Source organism: Leucopleurus acutus (assembly GCF_964270905.1).
Source record: "Leucopleurus acutus genome assembly, chromosome: 2".
Lineage (NCBI taxonomy): Eukaryota > Metazoa > Chordata > Mammalia > Artiodactyla > Delphinidae > Leucopleurus > Leucopleurus acutus.
The window spans coordinates 110756698-110782591 of NC_139143.1; the positions used below are offsets into that span (position 1 = coordinate 110756698).

Sequence of the window (25894 nt, forward strand, 5' to 3'; positions counted from 1 at the left end):
GAGAATAAGAACCTTTGATTTTCTCGAGACGAAAGAAGTTTGTTTCTGAAAGCAATCTTTCAGAAGAGGTTCCGTGATCAAAAAGAAGGGAGGAAATATTTTTCAGGCATACAGGAGATCAGATAGCACCCGTGTATATATGTAGAACTACATATATATACTATATTTTTAAAAATATTTTTTCCTATAAATTACAGCTTCCCAAACTCCTGGACAGCAGTTCTCAAGGTATCAATCTGAGATCGTGGGGAAGAATATTATCTGATATGTCGCCAAGAATTCAAGAAGTAAGTGGCTTGATGATAGTAATATAATTTCATTATATCTTTCCACCATTTTATCACACTTATTACATCAGATAATTTAATTGTACCTCAGACCTGTTCAAGGAGAAATACATTTGATCTTTCCATCTAGCAATTTCAAAAACCTGTTCATATCCTTAATTATCTGTGCTCCTGGGTTGGAGGCAGTAAGAAAGGAACTGTTCGTCTAATTTCACACCTAGAAAGAAATAACACTCTGTCTGGTGTAGCAGATTATTAGTGGACTGACAGCTGAATCTAAGTCTTTCCACTCTTTCTGATGTGATCCAATATTCTATTATGCTCTTGAAATCCACATAAATCTATACCATTAATAGTAATCGCATACACTTACACAGTGCTTACAGGCACTAAGTGTCTTACATACATATTACATACTCATTTCATCACAAAGATAGTGACTTTTTGTGTTGTTTTGTAAAAGATGCGCACAGTTTAATCAAACGCCAAGCCTTTGCCCATATATAAAATGATTCTCCACTCAACAGATGAGAGGTGCTGGGGTCATAATGATGAAGAGACAGATATGGTCACTGCCTTGTGAAGTGTATAGTCCAACAGGGAAGAGAGATGTGAAACGAACAATTATCTTCAAGTGTACTGAGGATTATGAAAGAGAGGCAAAAGGGGAAATATAATTTTCCCTAAACTTCTTTTCCCCTCCAGTATTCTCAGCTGACTTGGGCTTTGCCAACCTGGAAAGCTGCATGGTTAGAATCTCTCCTCATAAAACTAAGCTCAGCCTGCGCAGAGTGCCGTGCAGGGAAAGTTAGAGAAGGGCCCATTGTACTGATGGCCACCTGCTGCAGGGGGAGTCTGTGTTTAACATTCTTTTCTTCATAAGCATTTTAAAAATTCATATCAGTATAATAGGGTTGAAGTTGCTAGAGAATTTTTTTTTAATCTCCAAAGCATATTAAAGCTCTTAATTCCATGTGGGAGTTGCAGAAGGTTTCTTGTCTGTCTAGATAGCAAGTCTAGCATTCGTGACTGGGTTGACGCAGATGGCCCAGTTTATGTTAACTAATACTAGACTGTTTGGAACAGCCCCTTCATCTCGGAGCGCTTTGATTAAATGAGCAACATAATAATGGTAGTAACCCCTTACAAGACTGTCATAAGACTTAACTATTGTTGAAGCAGTTTGAGATTCCATCTTTATTATTGAAGCCTAGACTGTGATTATAGGCATGACTCAATATGTGGATTTTACGTGGCGCTCAGCAGTTTCAGAGAGCAAGTGTTGGCATGTGGACAGAGAGGAGATGACCGGTAAACATCACTTATTGCAGTGGGAGAACTGTTTTCAGTCTCACCTGTTTGAATCCTAATGGTTTTTTTTTTTTTTTCTAATGGTTTTTTAAATCCCCAAGTGCCTTTGAGAATAAGTAACCAAGTGTGTTTTGGGAATAAAAGCAGCATGATTTTTATTTTGTATTTTCCTTTAAAGTCAAATGGTATTATGGGAACTGAGACCCTGGCAACTCTGGCAGCCCTCAACTTAGTTCTCAGCATTTTAGATCTACCTTCAGAAAACAAGGCCACTGAGTGCCACCGGTACCAATATGGAGAGATGACCACCAGCCTCTTAGTTTGGTGAAGAATTTAAAAATAGTTTTCCCAAGAATGGAGACTTCATCTGTTCTATATTTGCTTAGATCTTAAAACACACACACACACACACACACACACACACACACACACACACACACACAAAACACTAAAAGAAACCACAAACCACACATTTCAGGGAAATGGAAGAGTTCACATTTGGTAAAGCTAAGCTAATAAGAAGATAATTTTCCAAATATAGAAAGCTAAATTCTAAACTATTTGGCCAAAGAAATTTGCCCCGACTTTGCCTTTCTAGGACAGAGCTACTCCTCTATTTTATTTCCCAGTTTTCCAGTAGCTCCATCTTGGTAGGATAACAGAACCTAAGAACTGACTGGTAGAGAAATATTCTCTATGTTTCCCCAAGGACACATTCCCAAGGAATTCAAACTAAATGGACTGGAAAAGAGAAATAATATTGAAATACTTTGGAGGTTAACTCTTTTATTTTCTTTAAGGCTCATCTTAGTTTCCTCCTAGGCCCTGAGTGGATGGCAGTAGATTTTATTTCACAGCTGGATTAAGGATTGCTAAGCATATATATGTTTTCTTTCAAACCTGGAAATCAAATGCCTATGCAAAGGTCTCCCCAAACTTTGGAGCTTTGACTTCCCAGTGGATTGTGACTCTGACTACCTTAGCATAACCTGAAGCCTTTGCCTTGCCATAGTTCTTCCACCGACCAAGTGTTCAAGACTTGCTGTGGGTGAGCAGGCCACTCGTGCAGACTGGCGGTCCAGAGACGTTCACACAGCTGATGGGCACCCTGTCTGACCTCTTGTGTGGCTACCCAGAGGGAGGAGGCTCTCGGGTGTTCTCCTTCAACTGGTACGAAGACAATAACTATAAAGCCTTCCTGGGGATTGACTCCACAAGGAAAGATCCTGTCTATTCTTATGACAAAAGAACAAGTAAGTTTTCTAAGTCCTGCATATAAATTGGCTTCTGATGTTGGTTAAGCTGATGGGTTAACACTTCCAGGTGAAATTAATCCTGGGGTTGATTTTTCCCTTGGTCTTGTTGAGGGGCCTTGGGCAAAGAGGCTTCTCCTTCCAGAGAGTCCACTTCCCCAAGTAGGAAGCGGGTAGTGCTCATAAAGAATTCTGGAAGTGAGCCATGGAAAGAACTGAGACCCACTGGGAATGGGAACGGAGGGGACGTTTCCCGCTGATCTGATTGAACTAGGGTTACGTTCTAGAGGAAGAGAAAGATAAATGAGGAGGCAACCCAGAGTTGCAAGCAGAGCTGGGGTCAGAAGGGCTCTGGAGAGTAAACATGGCTGTGGGATGTTTTTACAAACACAATGTAGTGAAAATCCGTGTGTGTAGTACTGAATTATTTTCCAAATGGCAAGTTGCTGGCAAGTTATCTTTCCCACCTTTCACTATTTCTTTTTGGCTCCTGTGGGGTAAAGGAGGGTGGGGTGCGGACGAAATGCAGCTGGGCAACCCTCTAGTTAAAAATTGAAAAGCAGCAGCAAGGCACACACCAAAAGCAACTGGGCCCTACAACAGCCACACACAACAGAGAAGTTAAGCAGCTAATTGAAAGGAAATTATTGAGACTAAAGCTGAGATTGCAAGGGGAGGCCTTGTTTGGCCTCTTGGTCCCTTTCATCTGAGAATGGCCTCTGTTCCTTGCAATAATCATAAGCAGGCTTCTCAACCTTCCTCTAAAGCAGAAAAAAAAACACAAGGCAAGCCCCATCCTTTGTTTCTCTGATGAGGCCTTTATTGAGATGCACTGTGGCATTTTTACTTACTAATGATGAGCTTGTTATTGGTGGGGTACAGCCTATTAATTTAGTTTATTTGTCAAATCCTCCAGCATACAGTTGAATGAGACATGTGATTTGAACACACTAATGACTATGTTTAGCTGTGAGCAACGGGGAGTTTCTATAAAATCTGTCCCTTCTCTCCTGACAGCAACCTTTTGTAATGCATTGATCCAGAGCCTGGAGTCAAACCCTCTAACCAAAATAGCCTGGAGGGCAGCAAAGCCTTTGCTGATGGGAAAAATCCTCTTTACTCCGGATTCCCTCGCAATACGCAGGATACTGAAGAACGTAAGGTCCCAGCTGGTCTTGTCCCTTCTGCCTTCTCCTCTGGCTACCCAGTAGAATGAGAGTGTGTGTGCATGCATGTGTGTGTATGTGTGAATGAGTGTGGTGTGTGTGGGGGGTGTGTGTGTGTGTCTATATTTTTTACTGTGCCCTCCTGGTGGTGGGCCTCATGTTTGCTTTTTGCTAAGTGGACTCTTGGTTCCTCCCCCATCCACAGACATCATTGGAAGGCTTTGCACCAATGCCCCTGCCTGGCCCTCCCCTCTCTATGCAGCCTACAATGAGATTTTCTTCCTCACTGCCTGAATTCTATCCCTAAGGGAAGAGTTCACAGTTCTGAAGCCTGGCTACCCAGAACAGACAAAGATAGGGAGGAAGGGAGGAAGAGCATTTGCTCACAGGGAGTCCATATCCAGCTTTAATGAGGTTCTGAGACAATAACATCATCAATATTATGAGTACCTCTGAGATACTAAGAAATAAGATTCTGTCAACCTGGTAGGGTGGGAAATAGCTGATTGTTCTGGGAAATATCAACCAACTGAGAAAATAAAGACACTTCCTTGAAGAGCCTTTCCTAAATATTGAGGGTTTGTGACAGGAAAGGTACAACCGAGATTCTTTCTCACTTTTTCTCTCTCCATTCTTTTGCTGTCTCTGTCTGGTTTTAGGCCAACTCGACGTTTGAAGAGCTGGAGCGTTTCAGGAAGTTGGTCAAAGCCTGGGAAGAAGTAGGGCCCCAGATCTGGTACTTCTTTGACAAGAGCATGCAGATGACCATGATCAGAGTACGGATGGTATTAGAGGTCGGGAGGCGGGGGGAGGAGAAAGGCCAGGAAAGTTCCATTTGTTTCCTTTGCCCAATAGAGGGTTAATCACCCCTGGAGTTAGATCAAAATATAATAAGCACCAGTTTTGGAAGCTGTCATCATGTGGAATCACCGGCTTTGGGTGGGATATAGGTTTCTGAAACTCTGGGGAAATGTGAAAACCACCATAAGACCAGTAACCTCCTGAGGTTTCTTCCTGTTATGAATTCACTTGAGGGCCTCACATTCAAAGGGGCATCTCCCCAAGGGGCCAGCTCTGTAACTGCAAGAGGTGGTTGAGTGTGTCTCTCTGGTCTCATTTTCAGTTTCACAAAACCAGGAGATAAGAGTCCTGCATAGCAGGGATAATTAAAAGGGAACCAAAGAAAATCCTTAAGAAAAAGAAAGCTTCCTATATACCATTTCCCTGCTCCTCTGCCCCATCGCCACGTACACGTCTCCCCTCTGTTGTAGAGACCTATGTATTGGGGGGAAATGGGGCATAGATAGATATGCCTTATGATGGAAGAATACCCACTAGATTTTTAGGGAGCCTTAAAGTCTATCCCATTTGTTAAAAATTAGAAATGGCCTAAAAACAAGACCAAAGATCCTGTGGAATTCTTTTTTTTTTTTTCTTGCGGTACGCGGGCCTCTCACTGCTGTGGCCTCTCCCGTTGCGGAGCACAGGCTCCGGACGCGCAGGCTCAGCGGCCATGGCTCACGGGCCCAGCTGCTCCGCTGCATGCGGGATCCTCCCGCACCGGGGCACGAACCCATGTCCCCTGCATCGGCAGGCGGACCCTCAACCACTGCGCCACCAGGGAAGCCCTATGGAATTCTAAATGCTGTAACTGTATTGCTTCTTCCCAAGGACACCCTGGAGAACCCAACAGTAAAAGCCTCTTGGAATAGGCAGCTTGGTGAAGAAGGTATTACTGCCGAAGCCGTACTGAACTTCCTCTATAGGGGCCCACGAGAGGGCCAGGCTGATGACATGGACAACTTCGACTGGAGGGATATATTTAACATCACTGATCGCACACTACGCCTGGCTAATCAATACCTGGAGGTAAGGGCAGCAAGCCACCTGAGGGCCACATTGGGCCCCTCCAGGACAGCCCTGTAGGTGGAGCCAGAGATCCCTTAGCAAGTCAAGTGGTCTTGGGTTTCAAATCTCACTCTCCCCACTGAAGGAACAAGAATTCCCACAGCCCCCAGAGATGGATCCTGTTCTCTAACAGCTTATCCACAATTAAATAGTTCCCTCTTCACATCTTCTGCCTCCTAACAGCTCCCTGACTCCTCCTTGGCTACTCCTTCTGCCTTGTAGCTCATACAGTGTCATGTCTGTCCTCAGCCATCTCCTGTCTGCCATTGCTTCAGTGGCTGTCCATTGGTATGTCCACCAAACCTCAAGTTCCGAGGTCCCCTTGCTTGCTGGACACTCCCACCCCCGGGTTATACAGGCATATCAGCCTCAACGTGTCCAAAACAAACTTGTATTCTCACTACCCATAAAACCTATCCTCCTTCAGCATTTCCTATCCTGATCACGGTCCTCTGCATTTTTCCAAATTCTCAAGCTAGAGGTTTAAGGGTCAACCTTAAATCACCTTCCACACAACAGCTCTCATTTACTGTGTAACGTTTTGCCAAGCACCGTGCTAAGCGCTTTTACGTACCTTAGCTCATTCAATCCTCTGATAGCTCCATCAAGTGTATGCTATCATCATTCCCACTTTACAGGTGCGGAAGCCGAGGCTTAAAGAGTTTAAATAAGATCCCATCTCACAGCTATTAGGTAGAACAGACAGGATGCAGATCTGGTGTGCCTGAATTCAGAGCCTGCTGTCCTGACTCCTCCACTGCCTCTGTTACGTCCAGTCACTGAGCTTTGGCTCCTCATCTCTAGGTATTTCTCCACTCCTCCTCTTGCTTGCCAGGCTCTCTGAGCCCCAGAGGCCTTGTCATCTCTCCACTAGCCTGTTCTAAAGGCTCACTCCCTGGACTCCAGGGTCCAGTCTCTGTTGGTTCAGGCGCTTCTCCACGCTGACACCAGAGTTACATTCCAAACACACATCTGCTGGCATCACTGCCACTCTTACAATCTTAATGACTCATCCTCAGGGAACACAAGTCCCTTCCAAACCTGCTCCAGCCCACCTTCCCAGCCTCTGCTCACTCATACATCTTCAGCTCTGCTCCACAGCTCCTCCCACCACCCTCAGGGACACCCCAGCTTCTCATGATTTCATCCTTTGCAAATGGCTGTTTCTCTGCCTATTTATGAGAGCCTTTTTGCTTAAGTGAAAAAGAGAATTTACTGGTTGACATAACCCGGAAGTTCAGGGGACCTAGGACACTGTGTCCTTCCATCTTACCTTTCTGCTTGCCTTGGCCCAACTTTGATCTCAGCCAGACCCTTTCCATTTGGTAGTGTGTCAGCTGCTCACAGCCCTCAGTGGTCATCTTTACCCCAAAAACTACACAGAAAGAGGGAGTGGCTTTCCCGTAGCATACATAATACCCTAGAGAGTTCTCAGATTGGCCTGGCCACTCTACCTGTCCCCAGTCCCTCAGCAGATTGTGTACCACCACGAGGTAAGGCAAGTGCAGTTAGCTTCATCTGAGTCTCATGGACTGTGCGTGATTACTATGAAGTGAGGGAGGGTATTTCCCCGAAAGAAGAAACACAAGGCAGAGAAGTCTGAAAGGACTTTTCCTTCTCCATCTACTGAGCTTCCCTTCATTCACTTTTTGAGACTTAGCTCTCAAATGTCACTTCTGCTTCGACATAGGTTTAGTCACTCACTCCTCTGTGCATCCCTGGCCCCCTCTTTACATCTCTTTCAGACCGTATTCAAGTTAGACTCAAGTTAGCGGTTAACATGTCCGTCTCTGGCAGATCAGCAGGCTGGAGTTATCAGAGTCAAGGAGCCCATCCTAGTTATTTTTGAATTCTCGACCTCAAACTTCCAGGGAACATCTCCACCTGAGGGCTTATCACACCTACCATTGGGCCTCATGTCATATAGAACCATTAGCAGGTAGAAGATGCTCTGGGCAATAGGAGAGGGAATTAAGCCAGTGGCCCCCAAGAGCACGCCCCTCTCCCCAGACTCCTTGGTCCTGAGGATAACTCTAACGCGTGAGAAAAAGCCCGGCACCTGCTGTCACCACAGTGCTCTTAAAGACTCCCTGCTGCCCTTGGTGCCACCAGAATTTCCCCGGAGTGTGTGATGCTCCCTCTCCGGAACCATGGAAATATCGGCACAGGCTCTCTAGGTGGCCTTTCAGAAGGGGTCAGGTGTGGCAGCAGCACGACCAAAGTTCAGCTCATTACAAAGTGATTCCCAGCTTGTCTGAAGACAAGAATGACCATGGGTGCTTTTTACAAAACAGATTTCTGGACACAAACCCAGATCAACTGACTCAGAATTCCCAGGGAAGAGGCCTGGTAATCTGTATTTTTACAAATCTGTTAGATTGGTGGGAGCTTGGAGTCCCCTTGTACGATTACTCAATTGACATCGTCTTCTTCTCACGGTGCCTCTACCAGCTAAGTCCCCATCCCTGGCCATGCCCGCCACCATCCACCACTGAGCTTATAATATAGGCAGGATTTTTTAGATGGGGTGCAGATGGAGGCAGTCTCTTCCTTTATTCTTGCAGAATAGAGTTCAGTGGGTCTCACAGTATTTTTGTGAGGTACTACGTATCAGTATAAAGAATACTTCTTGTCTTAGGTTTGACTTGACATTTGCACGGTGATGTAAAGGGCTTGTTTTCTTGAAGGATCATTTTTTCCATGTAGCTTGTGCTTAATGTAGTACCAAGCACCCAGCAGATACTTAGTATATATTAAATGGTTAAGAACTCAGTCTCTGGAGCCAGACCACCTGGGTTCAAATCCCTGCTAGTTGTGCCTCAGTTTCTGCATCTGTAAAGTGGGAATATTAATAATACTTACCTAATAGGCTTGCTATGAGAATTAACTGAGTTAATTCATGCAAAGCACTTAAGACAGTGCCTGGCATTTAGTAAGCACTTAATAAATATTAACTTTTTAGTAAAATTCAAACAAACAAAAAATACTGTTTGGGAGGAGGAGAGTGGAATTAGTGAAATCAGGCCCAGCCACTGAGCCACTCCTGGTGCTCCTCTAGGGATTACAAAACTGCTAATCGCATCTCACATAAACCACCAACACTTCCCTAGGGCCTTGCAATCCCATTAGCCCAGCGACATGCTCCTAAGCAAAGGCCAAGACTGCCACAGGTCAATGGCCTGCCCCAGGGGTTCCTAAGAGGGGTTTTGATGGTGGCAGAAACGCAGCAGGTAATTATGCTGAGGTTTCTGATCTTCCTGCCCTGGGGAGCAGGGGAGCGGGAAGAAGGAGGAAAGTGATGGGGAATAAACTGAAAGGAGAAGGGGGGGAGGGGGGCTTGGGGGGTGTCTGAAAAGCGGTGAGGTAGAATCCAGTCATTACAACTGGTCCTGGAATTTTCTGCTTTTGTCCTTGTGTTTTGGGAAGTCTGGAGGAGCTTTGGAAACTCCCCAGCTCTCATCCTGAGGACTACTCGGTAGCAGACAGGGCATGAAAACCTCTTCGGGATGGCTCTAAGGGCCTCTCCGGGACAGGGCAGCAAGCATGTTCCTTCATAGACTGTTCAAGGCTTGACTGCTGAGCCTCTCCTTTTCAGTAATATGACTTTCATTAAAGAGCTGTGAGAACTTCTGGGCCAGCCTTGATGCCTACTTCCCTGCCTATTCCAAAAACGAAAAAAATCATTTCAGGAAAATTCAGCAAAAATACTCTAAAATGTAAATTATGTCAGTTAAGGTCAGTGCTGCACTCACATGTGGTATTGAACAACAGAAGGTCCAAGAACTAAGAGCAAACTTTTAAGCCTTTTGTCATTACAGGAAAGGGGAGTGATTCAGTAAGTTTTCTCTTCACCTAATAGAAGGGCTAAGTCCTCTTTCTTTCTGCTCGGGGTGAGGCCTTAGTTACTGGAAATCCACTGAGTATCCTGGAGAGTGTCCCATTCCTCCCGAGCTGCCTTGCTTGGTCATTGTATGCCATGTTAGGCCACGGCTTGGGGAACCTTCTCACCTGCCAGTGAGGATAAATGGGCCTGGATCTCTGCCCATGAGGTACATCACTCTGGGAAAGACACTTTACCTGCTAAGGCTCAATTTTCTTATCTGTAAAATCCAGATAGCACAACAGACCTCACAGAGTTGTTGTTAAAGATAAAGTGAGTGAAGTGTGAAGGGCACTCAATACATTTGTGCCATGACTAGTTAAACCTGTGTATAAATTCTCTGCCCCCAATTCCCCATCTCTTCGGTGGGGCTGTTAGTGCCCCCCTTTCCAAGCAGCTGTGAGGATGAGATTGGAGAGGGCTGGGCACATAGTAGAGCCATTTGATGCATGGCAGCTCTTTCTATGAACCACAAGGATGTCCACCCTTGAACCACAGACCACGTGAGGAACGTAGCTTTTTCTCAGACTCACTTTGTGTAAGCATTAACCAGGATGTGAAGCCACTCTTCATATTAACCTTGTGAATTTGTTTACAATCAGGACTTTCAGTCCATTCCTGAAGGCCCAGGAGGATGTCTCTGGGGCCATTCTGGCCCTTCTGTGGACAGTGGTTCAGTGGCTCCAGAACTCCTTTTTTTTTTTTCTTACATCTTAATTGGAGTATAATTGCTTTACAATGGTGTGTTAGTTTCTGCTTTATAACAAAGTGAATCAGTTATACATATGCATATGTTCCCATATCTCTTCCCTCTTGCGTCTCCCTCCCTCCCACCCTCCCTATCCCACCCCTCTAGGTGGTCACAAAGCACTGAGCTGATCTCCCTGTGCGATGCGGCTACTTCCCACTAGCTATCTATTTTACATTTGGTAGTGTATATATGTCCACTCTCTGTCCACTCTCATATAGTGTATATATGCCACTCTCTCACTTTGTCACAGCTTACCCTTCCCCCTCCCCATATCCTCAAGTCCATTCTCTAGTAGGTCTGTGTCCTTATTCCTGTCTTACACCTAGGTTCTTCATGACATTTTTTTTTTCTTAGATTCCATATATATGTGTTAGCATACGGTATTTGTCTTTCTCTTTCTGACTTACTTCACTCTGTATGACAGACTCTAGGTCCATCCACCTCACTACAAATAACTCAGTTTCGTTTCTTTTTATGGCTGAGTAATATTCCATTGTATATATGTGCCACATCTTCTTTATCCATTCATCCGATGATGGACACTTAGGTTGTTTCCATCTCCGGGCTATTGTAAATAGAGCTGCAATGAACATTTTGGTACATGACTCTTTTTGAATTGTGGTTTTCTCAGGGTATATGCCCGGTAGTGGGATTGCTGGGTCATATGGTAGTTCTATTTGTAGTTTTTTAAGGAACCTCCATACTGTTCTCCATAGTGGCTGTACCAATTCACATTCCCACCAGCAGCGCAGGAGTGTTCGCTTTTCTCCACACCCTCTTCAGCATTTATTGTTTCTAGATTTTTTGATGATGGCCATTCTGACTGGTGTGAGATGATATCTCATTGTAGTTTTGATTTGCATTTCTCTAATGATTAATGATGTTGAGCATTCTTTCATGTGTTTGTTGGCAGTCTGTATATCTTCTTTGGAGAAATGTCTGTTTAGTTCTTCTGCCTATTTTTGGATTGGGTTGTTTGTTTTTTTGTTATTGAGCTGCATGAGCTGCTTGTAAATTTGGGAGATGAATCCTTTGTCAGTTGCTTCATTTGCAAATATTTTCTCCCATTCTGAGGGTTGTCTTTTCATCTTGTTTATGTTTTGCTTGGCTGTGCAAAAGCTTTGAAGTTTCATTAGGTCCCATTTGTTTATTTTTGTTTTTATTTCCATTTCTCTAGGAGGTGGGTCAAAAAGGATCTTGCAGTGATTTATGTCATAGAGTGTTCTGCCTGTGTTTTCCTCTAAGAGTTTGATAGTCTCTGGCCTTACATTTGGGTCTTTAATCCATTTTGAGTTTATTTTTATGTATGGTGTTAGGGAGTGTTCTAATTTCATTCTTTTACATGTAGCTGTCCAGTTTTCCCAGCACCACTTATTGAAGAGGCTGTCTTTTCTCCATTGTATATTCTTGCCTCCTTTATCAAAAAATAAGGTGGGTGACCATATGTGCATGGGTTTATCTCTGGGCTTTCTATGCTGTTCCACTGATCTATATTTCTGTTTTTGTGCCAGTACCATACTGTCTTGATTACTGTAGCTTTGTAGTATAGTCCGAAGTCAGAGAGCCTGATTCCACCAGCTCCATTTTTCGTTCTCAAGATTGCTTTGGCTATTTGGGATCTTTTGTGTTTCCATACAAATTGTGAAATTTTTTTTCTAGTTCTGTGAAAAATGTCAGTGGTAGTTTGATAGGGATTGGATTGAATCTGTATATTGCTTTGGGTAGTAGAGTCATTTTCACAATGTTGATTCTTCCAATCCAAGAACATGGTATATCTCTCCATCTATTTGTATCATCTTTAATTTCTTTCATCAGTGTCTTATAATTTTCTGCATACAGGTCTTTTGTCTCCTTAGGTAGGTATATTCCTAGATATTTTATTCTTTTTGTTGCAGTGGTAAATGGGAGTGTTTTCTTGATTTCACTTTCAGATTTTTCATCATTAGTGTATAGGAATGCCAGAGATTTCTGTGCATTAATTTTGTGTCCTGCTACTTTACCAAATTCGTTGATTAGCTCTAGTAGTTTTCTGGTAGCATCTTTAGGATTCTCTGTGTATAGTATCATGTCATCTGCAAACAGTGACAGCTTTACTTCTTCTTTTCTGATTTGGATTCCTTTTATTTCCTTTTCTTCTCTGATTGCTGTGGCTAAAAATCCTCCAGAAAGTAGGCATAGAGGGAACTTTCCAGAACTCTTTTTGCCCTTGCAGCACCTCCTCAATAAAGGGCTTCTATAACCTTATTCATCCCATAACCTTGTTTAGTCTTTCCCCTGATCCCCTGCCCTTAGCAGGGAAAAAAAAAAAACAAACAAGAATAAAGGACAGACTTCCTGGTCAGAAGGTGGGCAGTCACCCAGGGAAAGGGGTGAAGGTGACATTTTGGGAGCATCACATCTCTAACACGTGGAAAGAGTCATCTCTACAGGCCTTCTGATCACCTTCTTCTCCAAATCTAAGGAGGCTGAGGGCAAATGAGTCTTCATGTAGGTAAATATCTTAAACTGGTATGTGTATACTCTTACATTCATAATTTATATGTCTTATTCACATGTATTTTTCTTCTGAGGAAAGCACAATTAGAAAAATTCCTCTGATAATCCTTTAGTTAAAGCAAATATCCACACCCCTCCCCTTTGATTTCCTTGTTTAGCGAAGGGTTAGGCCTGGCACATATGGAATACTATTTAGAATTCACCGTGTATTTAAATTTCATAGTATATTTGAATTTCAGGTCTTGAATTTAGCATCAGAAAGCTGAATTCAGCCACACTTTAATATGAAAATACCTCTGATCAAGGCATAAAATTGTACTTTAACCAGGTACAACTTCCTTTCCCTAAGTCTTGAAAAAACATGTATTCATTAACTGCTTTTACCTCTGCTGTCAACACACTCATTATATGTGCATAACTCTTTATTATCTACATGGTGATTATCTTGTTGATGAATTATCAGTAGGGGGATTTTTTTGGACCACCTTTCCTCTGTACCTTGCATGGTCCTGGCCACATGCCACCACCACCCAACCAGAATGTGCTCAGGGAGCGTATTTTTCAGGCTAGCCTAAATAAAAATAGGATTAGGAAGGTAAAGCTACTGATCATGTAATTTACTTTAGTCAGATGTATAGGGATTTGCATAATATCTGTCCTAGTGCTTTCTTCTGTTGATTCATTGTCTCCAAATGTGCAGTGGGAGGCTAGGGAGAAGTAGAGGAAAGGTCAGAAGGGTACAAAAGTCTACACCATTAGAGCAATATTATTTTAAGAGCCATGAACTGGATCATAAGCAACTCATGGGCAATGACCTTATTTTATGGCTCATCGGTCTCTCAGAAACATAGAACTGGGCTGAGGAAGGAGAACACAGTTTGGGGAGGAGTGGGGGTTGGCTCGAGTTGTAGGTAGAAGAAAGGAACTTGTGTTTGAGCCTGCTGTGAGCCAGCCACTATGCTGGGCACTCTTACATGTCATCTCATGCAACGCTCCTAACTACCTGCCCAGCAGGCCTAATTGTTATCATTTTATAGAATTAAAAACTGACTTGCCTAACATACCACAGCAGATGAGACGTGGATCCAGAATTCTAATCCAGACCTGTCTGGCTCTGAAGAGGAAGTTCTTTCTTGTACCACAAGGGGGGTACAAGTAGGGGGTTCAGTCAGTATCGTTTGGATAAATTACATAATGAGTTGGTTAGGGACAGCAATTATTTTGTTATATTCAGAATAACAGACACTATTGTGATTCAGTCTTTTCTGTTTGGAAATAACTAGGTTTAGAGTAGGAAACCAAAGAGATTTGAGCTCATTCAGTCATTCATATATTCGCATGAATTGAACTACCTACCTCTGAATAAATACAATTAATCCCTGACCCCTAGAAGCTCACATTCTATTGAGAGAGATAAGCTTGTCATTAAATAAGGCCTTAGTAGTGGTATCTCAAGGAGCTGCTAGAATTCAATCTAATGGAGGAGAAACAAGTTACACAAATCCAAAGTCAAAATGTCACAGATCCTCCGAGGACTGTCAAATATCTTCCAGATTATCTCCTAAATCCCCCTTCCTCACCCTCTCCATGTATGGCCTCTGTTTACTACGGCCCGTACCCTCTCTCCTAGCTGGTCTCTGGGCCTCTGGTCTCTCACTGCTTCCATTCAGCTCCCAGACTGCCTCCAGTGAGATCTTTCTGAAACCCCAGTCTTGCTATAATGTACCAGCTCTGTGATTTCGGGCAATATCGCTGTTCCCCTGCCTGAAAAATGAGGAGGATAAGTGGAGCCACAGCCAGGGCAGCGTTCTCCAGTGTGGCTAGACTGGGTGTTTGTGACTGGCAGACCCTTTCGATGGTCAGTGCCCAGCTCTGCTGATTATGAAATATTTTTAATATGGTAACACTCACCTCCCAAAGTTGTTGGAATGGTTAAACAAGAAAGCTTTGAGAGCTAAAATCCCCTGCGGTTGTCAGCCAGGCTATTCTGTCTTTCCCTGGACCTAACTACACAGGAAGCATCACCTGGCGGCTTTGTCCTAGTGTGAGTCTTCATGCTCCAACCTGACCTTTTTATTTGTTTCATTATTGTATTTATTTATTTTAGAAACGGACATTTTTTAACAGCTGTGTATTTCCTATCCCTTTGTTTTCCTGTCATGGTGCATTTCCTCACTCTCTGTGGTTGAACATTTCAGACGTCTGTTCATGGTGCCCGGTGTGTTAGATAAAATGTATGGCAACGCCTTTGGCCTCTACCTCACCAACTCAACCAACTCAAACAGCCCCAAACTATTTTATCCAGTGGCTTTTTCCACGTGTTGGGAAACAAATCTTGAGTGTTATGGTCTAGATATGCCAGGAAATTCATTCTGGGATGTTTGCCCGCATCCATTGGCATTTTCCAGAAGGAGCCCCACGTGTCTCCAGGTCCACCAGCGGGACCACTTGAGACCTCATTTGGCATTCATCAGCCACTTTGTTCTCAGCCTGAGTGTGGAAGTCAAATTTGTAAGAGGCAGGATTGTAGAGGTCGTGTCTCTCAGAGTGTAGTGCTTTTCTTATCCCTGAAGACTCATCCCTCACATGTCCTGGGTGTATTAGTCAAAGTACTGTGTCAGCACAGAGTACCAATCCCCTTTGATTATCAGGTTCAAGCAGAAAAAGAGATTCTTTCTCTCTTTGCCTCCACTGGACATCCTTTCCCACTTAATACATAATTTATCTATTACTTAATGTATTTGAATTAGAGCTGGAGAGGTCACAGTTGAAGAAGGAAGCCTGCTGCTACTGTAGCTTCTTCTCCCAAGGTAGTGTTTGATTTAGCTGTGTAAACAAGTGACTGCATTCTCCAGAGGTCTTAAACACAGCTGCCTGCCCTGGAGAGAGCCACACCTCTTCCGCCAGGGTGCACTCTGGTTCCTGGTGAGTATCAGCAAAACAACAAACAAGGAATTGTAGGATATGTGTGGGCTTCAAATGGCAGTGGTCCTGCCACCCAGATTTTGGCCACAGTAGTTGGGAACGGAAGGAAACAAGGAAACCTCTTCTCTTGCTTTACTGCCCTTGGCTATCCCAGGGCATTATAACAATCCTCTTTGAGATTCTGAATTCTGCTTGCAAAATTTGCCCAGAATGGGCCTCTGAAGCCGTGAGACAATGAATTTTTAATCAGTGAAGATGCCCTTTGAATTTTTTTCCCAGTACTGGTGCTATTTTTATGCTGAGCCTCTTACACTAGCCATTACTTACCTACCTACAGTATTCTTCCCTAACATCCATGGTCACACAGTTTCTCTCTGTGTAGAACCAAATAGCTTTTATAAACAGACTCTTTGGCTTCAGTCTCATTAGAACCTACGATGTGTTAACTTACAAGCTAATCAGACCACAGCAGATATGTCAAAATCCGAAACCTTGGTTATGGGTTTAGTCATTCATCATTGTCTCGCAAACACACTCATGTACACACTCTCATCAATATACATGCTCGTTAGCCAAGATCGTAACTTCAGGGACCAGAGCAAGTACCGAAAGGGAACGAGGTCATTTGCTGTTAGGCAGGTGGCCTCCCCATGAGAATGCAAGGGTACATCATGAATCATACCTCAGTGGATGACCCAGGGACTTCTGACTCATGTCCACATGTGCAATTGCTCTGCCTTGACCTCAGCAAGATGTTCTGGATTAGCTTCATAAGACCTTCCTCTGGTAGAGTTGTCTGACTTTCACCTAAGGGCCAGTGAGCAAGCTAGTGAACACCAGTGGCTTAGGACCCACCCCACTGCCACCCTCCATTGCCCAGGTGGACACAGAGCTTTGGCTTCTGTCCGTTGCATTGTTCTAACTAGATGAGTTGCTATAGATCAGCTTGGGATGGCTTATGTTCCCAGCCATATTGTTTTTAAAAAATAACCGCCTTCTTCCCCAGACAAACAGCTGTCATAAATGAAAGGTAATCTGGCAGGGGCTTAAAAGCCACCAGACTCTTGATTTTCAAGATATTTTGCAAAAACAGTAATAAAAATGGTATTCATCAAGTCCTCATTCCTTTTGAAATAGTTTAGTATCCTACATGGTTAAAACACAGGCTCTCTCCAGAGGAAGTTTGCTCATCATGCCTCTTAAGAGAGCTTGGAGTGATAATCATAAAGTGGTTGTGATGATTCAAGGGGTTAATATAAGCAAAGCCGTTGGACCAGTTTTGGTCTTATTGTGAGCCTGCAGTAAGCATCAACTTTTATTCTTACCAGGCAGCACTGGCTGGCCCTTCCCAAACAAGTTCATGTGATCTTTAGAACACACCTATGAGGTAGGCGTATCTCCAGTTCGCAGATAGGGAAAGAGAGGCCACACAGTGAGGAAACAGCAGAGTGGGGATGGCATTCAAACACTACCCTGTACCATCTTTCCAAAGATGATAATTCAACTCTGAAAGTGGGTCAGATGTTTCAGGGTAAAAATGAGTGTTTGAGAACCTTTTGGTTTTGTTTTTCCAGAGAGTATCAGGGTACCAGTTAAGGGGGATGCAACAGGAAACATGACTGTGAATCAGCTGCCTGATAAAAGAGCCAGGATGGAGCCCACGTCATTGCAGGACTCAACGATATCACTGAAAACATCAGTGCTTATTCCAGTATAGATTTCCCTTTAAGACATGAAAGGAGAGTTCAAAGAGAATGGGCTAGATTGCTCGGAAAGTCACATTATTAAAATGTGTTTGTTTTTATTAGCTTTTTTGCTTCACTGAGAGTTATACTCTTATTAACAGTATATCAAAAATTCACCTTTCACTAATTTCTCCTAGTTTACCATCTGATTTCGGGTGCACAGGATTATGTTCAAAACACACAGTAGTGAAGTTATATTTCTTGCAGCATTTGGGACTTCTAAATTTGAATTAATTCAATTCAGTAGACACTTATTGAGTCCCTTTCATGAGGAAATACTGTTCCAGAGACCTAATGAATAAGACATGGCCCCTGACCTCCGGGAACTTACTGTCTCTAGAGCTGTGCTAACCAATGCAGTAACCACATGTCGCTATTTAAATTTAAATAAAGTGAAAAAATCAGTGCCTCAGATGCACTAGCTACATTTCAAGTACTCAATAGCCATATGTGGTTACTGGCTACCATGTTGGATAGGGCAGAAATAGAACGTTTCCATCATTGTAGAAAGTTCTACTGGACAGTGCTGACCTACTGGACAGGGGCAAGAGATCTTGTTTAGGAATTCTGTTGCTCTGACTTTGTAGTTGGAGTATGGCTTACTCTTAGAGCAATGTGAAGGAACAGCAGTACCCTTCAGGCCTGACACTTGAAAACATGGATTCATATTCTGCTTCTGACCTATATTGACCTGGAGCAAGGCCCTAGGATGCCAGTTTCCTCATCAGTAAGCAAGCACATCAGACTGTAAGACCTCTCTATGACTCCGTCTGTCCAAGGGCCCTGTGATGCTATGAGGGAATTGGTAGAATACTCTGTGTGTGTGTGTGTGTGTGTGTGTGTGTATGTGTGTGTCACAGCTAAAAGAAACTGCAGAGAATTTCCATCTCCCCAAGAACTTTCATGATTATTTTAGAAATTTAATTTCAGGCTCACTCTGTTTGTCAATACTAAAACTCTATATATGCGGTCCTAAACTCGACAAACTGATTTAAAAGAAGAGAGAGAGAGATTATTTTAAAATAGAGAGAGAGATAAGTAATAGTTGTGCTCTCTTACTTTGCAAGACAGTCATGAGCACATGGAGAGCCTGTGGATCAGGCTTTGCCTGTGGCTCCTGGTGTGGGAGGAAGTCTGGGCCTGGAGTTGAAAAATGGGGAGAGAATGCAGGCTCTGCCACCGTCTAGCTGCGTAACCTCTGGTAGGTCTCCTCTTCAATAAAATGAAGATTCCAGGTAACTCACAGGCTCTGTGGGAGAGTTAATATGTTCCTTTAAGCCTGTGTTACATCAGCAGCCTTCTAACCAGGCTTCGTGCTCCCCCTTCCCACCACCAGTGATCTTTCAGAAACACGGTCTGATCTCATATGTCATGCCTCTGCTGAAAACCCTACAGTGGTTTCTTGTGGCTTTTTAGGATTTGCCAGGAAACTCCTGATTTTAGCATAGAAAGCCCTGCATCCCATGAAACCTCTCAGTTGGCTGGTCACCCTGCAAACCCAGCAGGGCAACTGACCTGGTCCCCACCTGCCTTCTTAGTACACATCTCTTACCTCTCACCTCTGCTCACCTACGTTCTTCTCTGTACATTGGCACAAGCTGGGGAGTGTTTGACAAAATGCTGATGCCTTGGCCCTGCCTCTTGAGAATCTGATTTCATTGTTTGGGGTGGGACTTGAGTACAGTTGTCCTTTTAAAACTCCGTGATGGTTCTAAAGCACAGCCAAGGAAGGGAACCACTATCCTATTCTTGCAGGTCTCCAGAAACCCTGCGAGCTATTCCCTGTGCCTGAGCTGACCTTTCCCTTGCTTTCTTCCCTTGGCTAACTCCTGCTTATTCTCATCCTGCTCAGGAGTCTCTTCCTCCAGGCAGCCCTCTGGGATACCCCCCCCCCACCCCTCCACTGGGCTGCTAGACTACCCTAGGCTTGCTTTCACCAGAACCTGATCATTCTGCATTCTGATTGTTGGTTTACTCCAACCCTCTCCCTCATTAGGTCTGGAGTTTCTTTTAGTAAGAGATTTTATCTTTCCTCCTTGTATCCCCTGGAGCCAAGCAGGCTCTGGCACATTGCAGGCTCTCAGTAAGTATTCCATGAACAGATTAATCAAGACAAGGCCAGCTGACCTCTTGTGAGTTACATTCTAAGAAAGAAACATCGCACAATAACCCCAGTGTGTTATAGAAACAGGAGGTTAAGGATAAAACACATCCAAGTACAATACAACGCTTTAACAAATCTGTAAAAGTGGACAATTCCCAATATTCAAATTAAAAGAAATTCTTAGTTTTGCTGTTTTCTGGGTAATGATTTTTTTCTCTTCTGGGGGAGAAAAAAAAAGACATGTTAGGAAATTCCTCCTCCGTCCTCATTACCTGTCATAAAATTGTAACTGGGAATGATTTCCCTGATGAAATCACTTTGGCTTTCTGTTATTTTCTTTCTTCCTCCTTGTTCTTGCCTCAGCTGGCCATCCTTGTGTGTTTGCAGAGAGGCAGGAAGGTTTACCGCTGGGACTGTTTCTCTCTCTCTTTAAAACTCTTTTATTAGCAGGCTTTCTGATCTTCAAAGCAGCGTGTATCTGATGTGACCCCACTCCCTTGACTCCCCATGCTGGGGAGTGAGAGCTGGGAGTATTTTTGTCATTTTGACGACTTGCATACTTCGACAGCCCGATAGTGCGGTCCTCACTAAATCTGCAGGGATGAGAGCAGGTCAGCGTTCCTAAGCCCCCCTTTCACCCCCAAATCTAGACACACTGAAAACTTGACACCAGACCCCGGAGTTAAGCAAACAGTAAGTTTATAGGTCTCCTTGCTTTTGACCCATCCCCTGGGGCAGCATCCCTGATCCTCTGCCATTTTTTTACAGTTGAGTCTTGGCAGGTGGTGCTCCTCAAACTCTCTCAACCTTTGTGATTATCCACAGTGCTTGATCCTGGATAAGTTTGAAAGCTACGATGATGAATTTCAACTCACCCAACGAGCCCTGTCTCTGCTGGAGGAAAACAGGTTCTGGGCTGGTGTGGTATTTCCTGACATGTATCCCTGGACCAGCTCCCTACCACCCCATGTGAAGTACAAGATCCGAATGGACATAGATGTGGTGGAGAAAACCAATAAGATCAAAGACAGGTGATGTTTCAGGAGATCTCAGAAGGACCTGGGCATCCCCAGTGATGTATGAGGCAAGGAAAGGGGGCTCCTATGGGCTCAGGCCACCCGTCTCCTTCAGGGGCAGAAAGGTTACTCAGAAAGGCACAGAAGCACTTTGGTATCAAAGAACTAAGCTAGACAGTAGATCCTGCTAGTTGGTGGGACCAGGAGAGTTCAGCTACCCTGTCTTTACCCCCTCAACTCAGAGCTTGTCCCTGGCTGGCCTTTGTGCAATTTGGAGATGAAAACCTCTAGGTACTGAGTTATCTTCACATAGAAATTCTGCAAATGAGGTTTCACCAAAGTCCCTGGGAAATTACGTTTGGGACAGAGTAGGGGATTGAGACTGGACTCAGCCTGTAAATCAATTAAATTAAGTTAAATCAGAGGAAGTGAGATATTTTGTAAAGCTCAAATTAGAGTACTTGAATGAAAGCAATTACAAATCGTGCTGTGGCTAATGTTCATAATTGGGATTTAACCTGTGAACTGGAAAATAGAATCAGATAGTGTGGAAAAGTTCAGGGGAAAGTTTCAGGAGAGTGCATACGGAGTCCCCTCGTGCTTATGACCAATGAGTGAGCTGTCCATTCCCATTCCCATCCTTTGTCCCTCTCTCCGGTTTCTTCTTAGATACTGGGATTCTGGCCCCAGAGCTGATCCTGTGGAAGACTTCCGATACATCTGGGGCGGGTTTGCCTATCTGCAGGACATGGTTGAACAGGGGATCACAAGGAGTCAGGCCCAGGCTGAGGTTCCAGTTGGAATCTACCTCCAGCAGATGCCTTACCCCTGCTTCGTGGATGACTCGTGAGTCTGAGGTCCCAGTCCCGCTCCAGGACAAGCTGATCAGGTTGCTGGGGTGGGATGAGGTGGAGGTGCTCCCCAGGCTTCAGTCTCTTTGGAGGAAAAAAACCCGGGGTGTGGGGCCCGGCTCAGGGAGAATGGAGCTCTGATTGAGAAGCCTGCTTCTCCTTGACTCCAGGCAGGGTCACATGAACAAGTGGGAGAAAGGAGCTGGTGTTGTGGGAGGGAAAGGGAAGGTGAAAATTAAAGCAGGGGAAGTGAGGTTGGGGGAGGGGACAAAGGCTTTTAAAATTTCCACTACGTAGTATGTTTGGTATGTGGAAGGGTTCAGGTCAGAGTGTTTGCCCTGTGACTGCCAAAACAGCAAACTAGGACTCTGCATCACAAGTAGGTCTGGTTCCTAGGAGCCTTGGAATAATGCAGCTCCTTCCCTAATTAACATTCTCATGATGTATGCTTAATGAAAAGGTAGAGGGATGTGTTGGATGAACTTGGGCCCTCCCTGCCTGCCCACCCCCATCCCCAGGCCTGTACATTTGCTGGCCAGTAGCAAACTAAGCAAGTAGCCCACTGTTTTCTGAACATGCATTTGAGGGGTGGTAGAGGGAGGAACGAAGAGGGAGAAGGGGCTGGGAGGGCTCATTTACTATGGTGGATGGGAGCAGAAATGCTCCCAAGGACAGCAGCAGAGATCTGCAGTTGGCTTAGGGATTCAACTCCTAGAAGAAAACTGGGAAGTTCACCATAGTGTGCGTGTGGGTTTGTGGGGATCAGGGAGGAGATAAACATGCACAGCCTGTAAAAGGAAGAGTCAAATTGCCAGCTGGCAAGGTAGTAAAATAAAGCCCAGTATGGGTGTAACACCTCAGTCCAATCAGTTCTCCTTCAGCTCTACAGAAGACTAAGAGAGATAACAGGGGCTGTTCTGCAGTCAGTTTAAGTTTGGACAATAGGCAGAAATGGAAAATGGAGCCGGGGCAAAAGCCCAGCTCTACTTCTAAGATCAGAATAGGACTAACCGGCAAGGAAGTGGGGGTAAACAGTGAGGAGGCGGTAGGGATTCTGGCCATTCAATGTGGGAGAGCCCTCTGGTGGCAGATCCCAGAAGGGCAGGCGTTATGAATTTATGGTTCTCTCCCTAGGGCCATCTTGAGTGAAACCCTCCCACGCTGGAATTGGGCCCTTCCTGTGACACCCAGCAGTTTTCAAGAAATAATAATCTCAAGGGCTTTTACTAGCACATCAAGCACAGGGAAAACATATGTAAAGTTCACAGTAGAGTAATTCCAGAATATCAACTCTGCCCTGCTTGCTGGAATGAATACCCATGGATGTACTTCACCAGTACATGGCTGGTGGAGTCAATGACTATTGAATCACTGATTGATTTGTTGCTGGGTCAGTTGCCTTCTGAAAGGGCCATACTGATTAGTTATTTTGTGCCTCTTCCTGTGTAACTGGGGTTTGATCCTCCTGGGTAGACAGTGCTTCACTGGCCAGTAGCAAACTAAGCAAGTAGCCCACCGGGGAGCCCAGTTATTGATCTCATCACCACCAGTTCCCTTTGTCCACCTTCTTGGACTTCAGTGTCAGTTAGCATGTATCTACCTATTCCAGTCACATCCCACATCATCAAGTCTGCAATCCTTTCCTGGGAGATCTTACAAGAAGCTCTATACTGTGTAACATACGTAGTATGGTTTTATTTACACATTTCACTTACAGAGCACTCATCTGGACTAAACAAAAAGCTGCCTGAGATCTTATAAAGAACATCTATACTGTGTAACATACGTAGTACAATTTTATTTACACATTTTACTCACAGAGTTTTCATCTGGGCTAACCAAAAGGCTACAGTCTTGCTCTAAAGAAAAAGTAATCCTTTGGGGCCAAGTGCAATGTATTAAAAGAGTCAAGTCCATTGAGTGCCCGGTGGAGATTTTTCTGCCTTTTCCTCCACCTGGGCTTTGTTCTCAACGTATTCATTCAACAAACATTTACTCCACCTCCACCAGGTACAAGGCAATCTACTATTCTGCTTCTCTCCTCTTGCTTTAGTTTTATGATCATCCTGAACCGCTGTTTCCCTATCTTCATGGTGCTGGCCTGGATCTACTCTGTCTCCATGACTGTAAAGAGCATCGTCTTGGAGAAGGAGTTGAGACTGAAGGAGACCTTGAAAAATCAGGGTGTCTCCAACACAGTGATTTGGTGTACCTGGTTCCTGGACAGCTTCTCTATCATGTCGATGAGCATCTGTCTCCTGACAATATTCATCATGGTAAGCCAGAGGGAGAAGGTTCAGAAAACCTTGAATAATTTTATTCCTCCCACTTTTCTTCCTGTTAATGAACTGGTGCTTAGATTAGTCATCTGGCCACCAAAGATAGCATGACATGTAGCTGTCTGGCCATTTCAGCCAGGGTGGAAGACACTCAGAGAGATAGAGTCTTCCCCAAAGAGCCACTGCATCACAGCATCTTCCCTGCTCCCACTTCCTGCCTGGGGAACCACAATCTACATAGATTATCCAACCCCATTACGTGGACTATCTGGAAAAGCTGCTGTTAGCAGAGCCCAGCACAGGGAGATTGTATGTGCAAAGCGTTCTCTCTTTTCAAATACAGAAGAAATGAATCCAAGGAGTGTTTTCTTGGGATTACTGTCCCAACCACCAGCTGGGGTGGGAATGTGGAGAGCCTTTTCAGTGTATTAGGAGAGGAGATCTGGAATGTTTATTAATTACCATCATGGTCACACCATTCATGGCTTGACCAAAGAACATTCTGCTGCCTACAAAATCTCTAAGACCTCTCTGTTTTAAAGGGTGGAATTTGGAGTCCATCCTTTCTCAGTGACAGGAATGTTATAGGCGCAGATAGGATGCATAGGTCCATCCTCTGCAAACTTGCAGCTCCCTTGCAAGTTAGACTTGTAAATAAAACATTATTTCATAACACACTGCTGTGCTTCATGTTTAACTCCTCCACAGTGGATGATCTTTTGTACTTGTTGAATGATGGGACATAAATTTAGGTAACTTTTTATATTTATTTGATAGGATTTAGTATAAGCCTTAGACTTCAAGCTTTGCAATCTTCTGATATAGTGTCATCAAGCTTGTTCTGCCTCTTTACCATGATGATATTAAGAGTTCCTTGCACTAAGCAATATATGTGCTGATGCACAGATTCTGGCTGTGTCCCTTGTTAATGCTGGATGATACCTGGTGCCTACCTGATCCAAGAATGTTCCATCACACATCCTGTCCAACCAACACATACCCAGTTAAACCAAATCCTGCCCCTTCTCTTTGCAGTAAAATGTACTAAGTCTGAATGGTTTTAGTTTAAGTGTTGCACTGAGATTCAGTGAGCTGTGGCCTTAGCCAAACCCTGTGCTAGAGCCCTATCAAAACCAATGCTGATGTAGAGGTCAGCCTGCTCAATCTGACCAGACCCAAATGTAGCTTTAAATACACAAAGGGTCCCAGAGTTCCAGAGATGAGGGGAGGAGCTGAGAAACTTATCTTCCTCTAGGGGTCCCTTGTTCCTTCCCATCCTTCAGTCTACTCCTTTCCCCACTACTAAGACATTTTGTGTCCTCAGAATTAAAGGAGTCAAAATGCATGAACAACTGACTTATGCAAAACTCATAAACATGCACAACATCTTGCAATGGCCCTGAGATTTGTTGCTAATAAGTGGCATTGAGATTTGCCTTCCTAAGAATGGACATTAGGACTTCAAAGCTTTTAGGACGTGAGGTAAAGAATGTTTACTAAGAGTTTCTTGCACAAAGGGGTTTCTCCTTGTGGGAACCAGGACATTGTTCCAGTTTCCAGTGATGGCGGAAACAGAGCTTTCCACAACAAAATAGGATTTTCCTTTGAATGACGCTCTCATCTTTCCCCTGTCGTTCCTTCCCACCTCAACTATGCAGGAAAGAAGCTGGAAGCTGGGACAATGGAAAGGTTCCATTGTTACTCAAGCTGTTAAGAACAAAAAAGAAAAGTGGTCATTAGAAGAAGACAAGGCCAGTGAAATTGTTGGGTCAGCCAAATGACTTTCATATCTGCTTGAAGTCAATGAGAAATTATATAGCCTAGAAGTTTGTAGGACTTTGCTTTGAGCTGAGATAAGAAATTAATTTCATTCTTCTGAGAATAACAATAACCATCTTAAAGTTCTTCCAGCCAAAAGCCAC

The 25894-nt window shown here is 44.0% G+C and overlaps 1 protein-coding gene across 1 annotated transcript in view; it reads left to right on the forward strand.

Annotated features, from left to right (window-relative positions):
- Nucleotides 1-25894, forward strand: part of ABCA4 (ATP binding cassette subfamily A member 4) — a gene marked incomplete at both ends in the record, with an annotated part of 141703 nt that overhangs the window by 49277 nt on the left and 66532 nt on the right. Inside the window, 8 exons of the mRNA XM_082859008.1 lie at nt 198-287; nt 2611-2851; nt 3869-4008; nt 4677-4793; nt 5689-5886; nt 20652-20857; nt 21512-21688; nt 23747-23969. Of these exons, the coding sequence (XP_082715134.1) occupies nt 198-287; nt 2611-2851; nt 3869-4008; nt 4677-4793; nt 5689-5886; nt 20652-20857; nt 21512-21688; nt 23747-23969 (1392 nt within the window). The remainder of the gene's footprint in view (nt 1-197; nt 288-2610; nt 2852-3868; nt 4009-4676; nt 4794-5688; nt 5887-20651; nt 20858-21511; nt 21689-23746; nt 23970-25894) is intronic.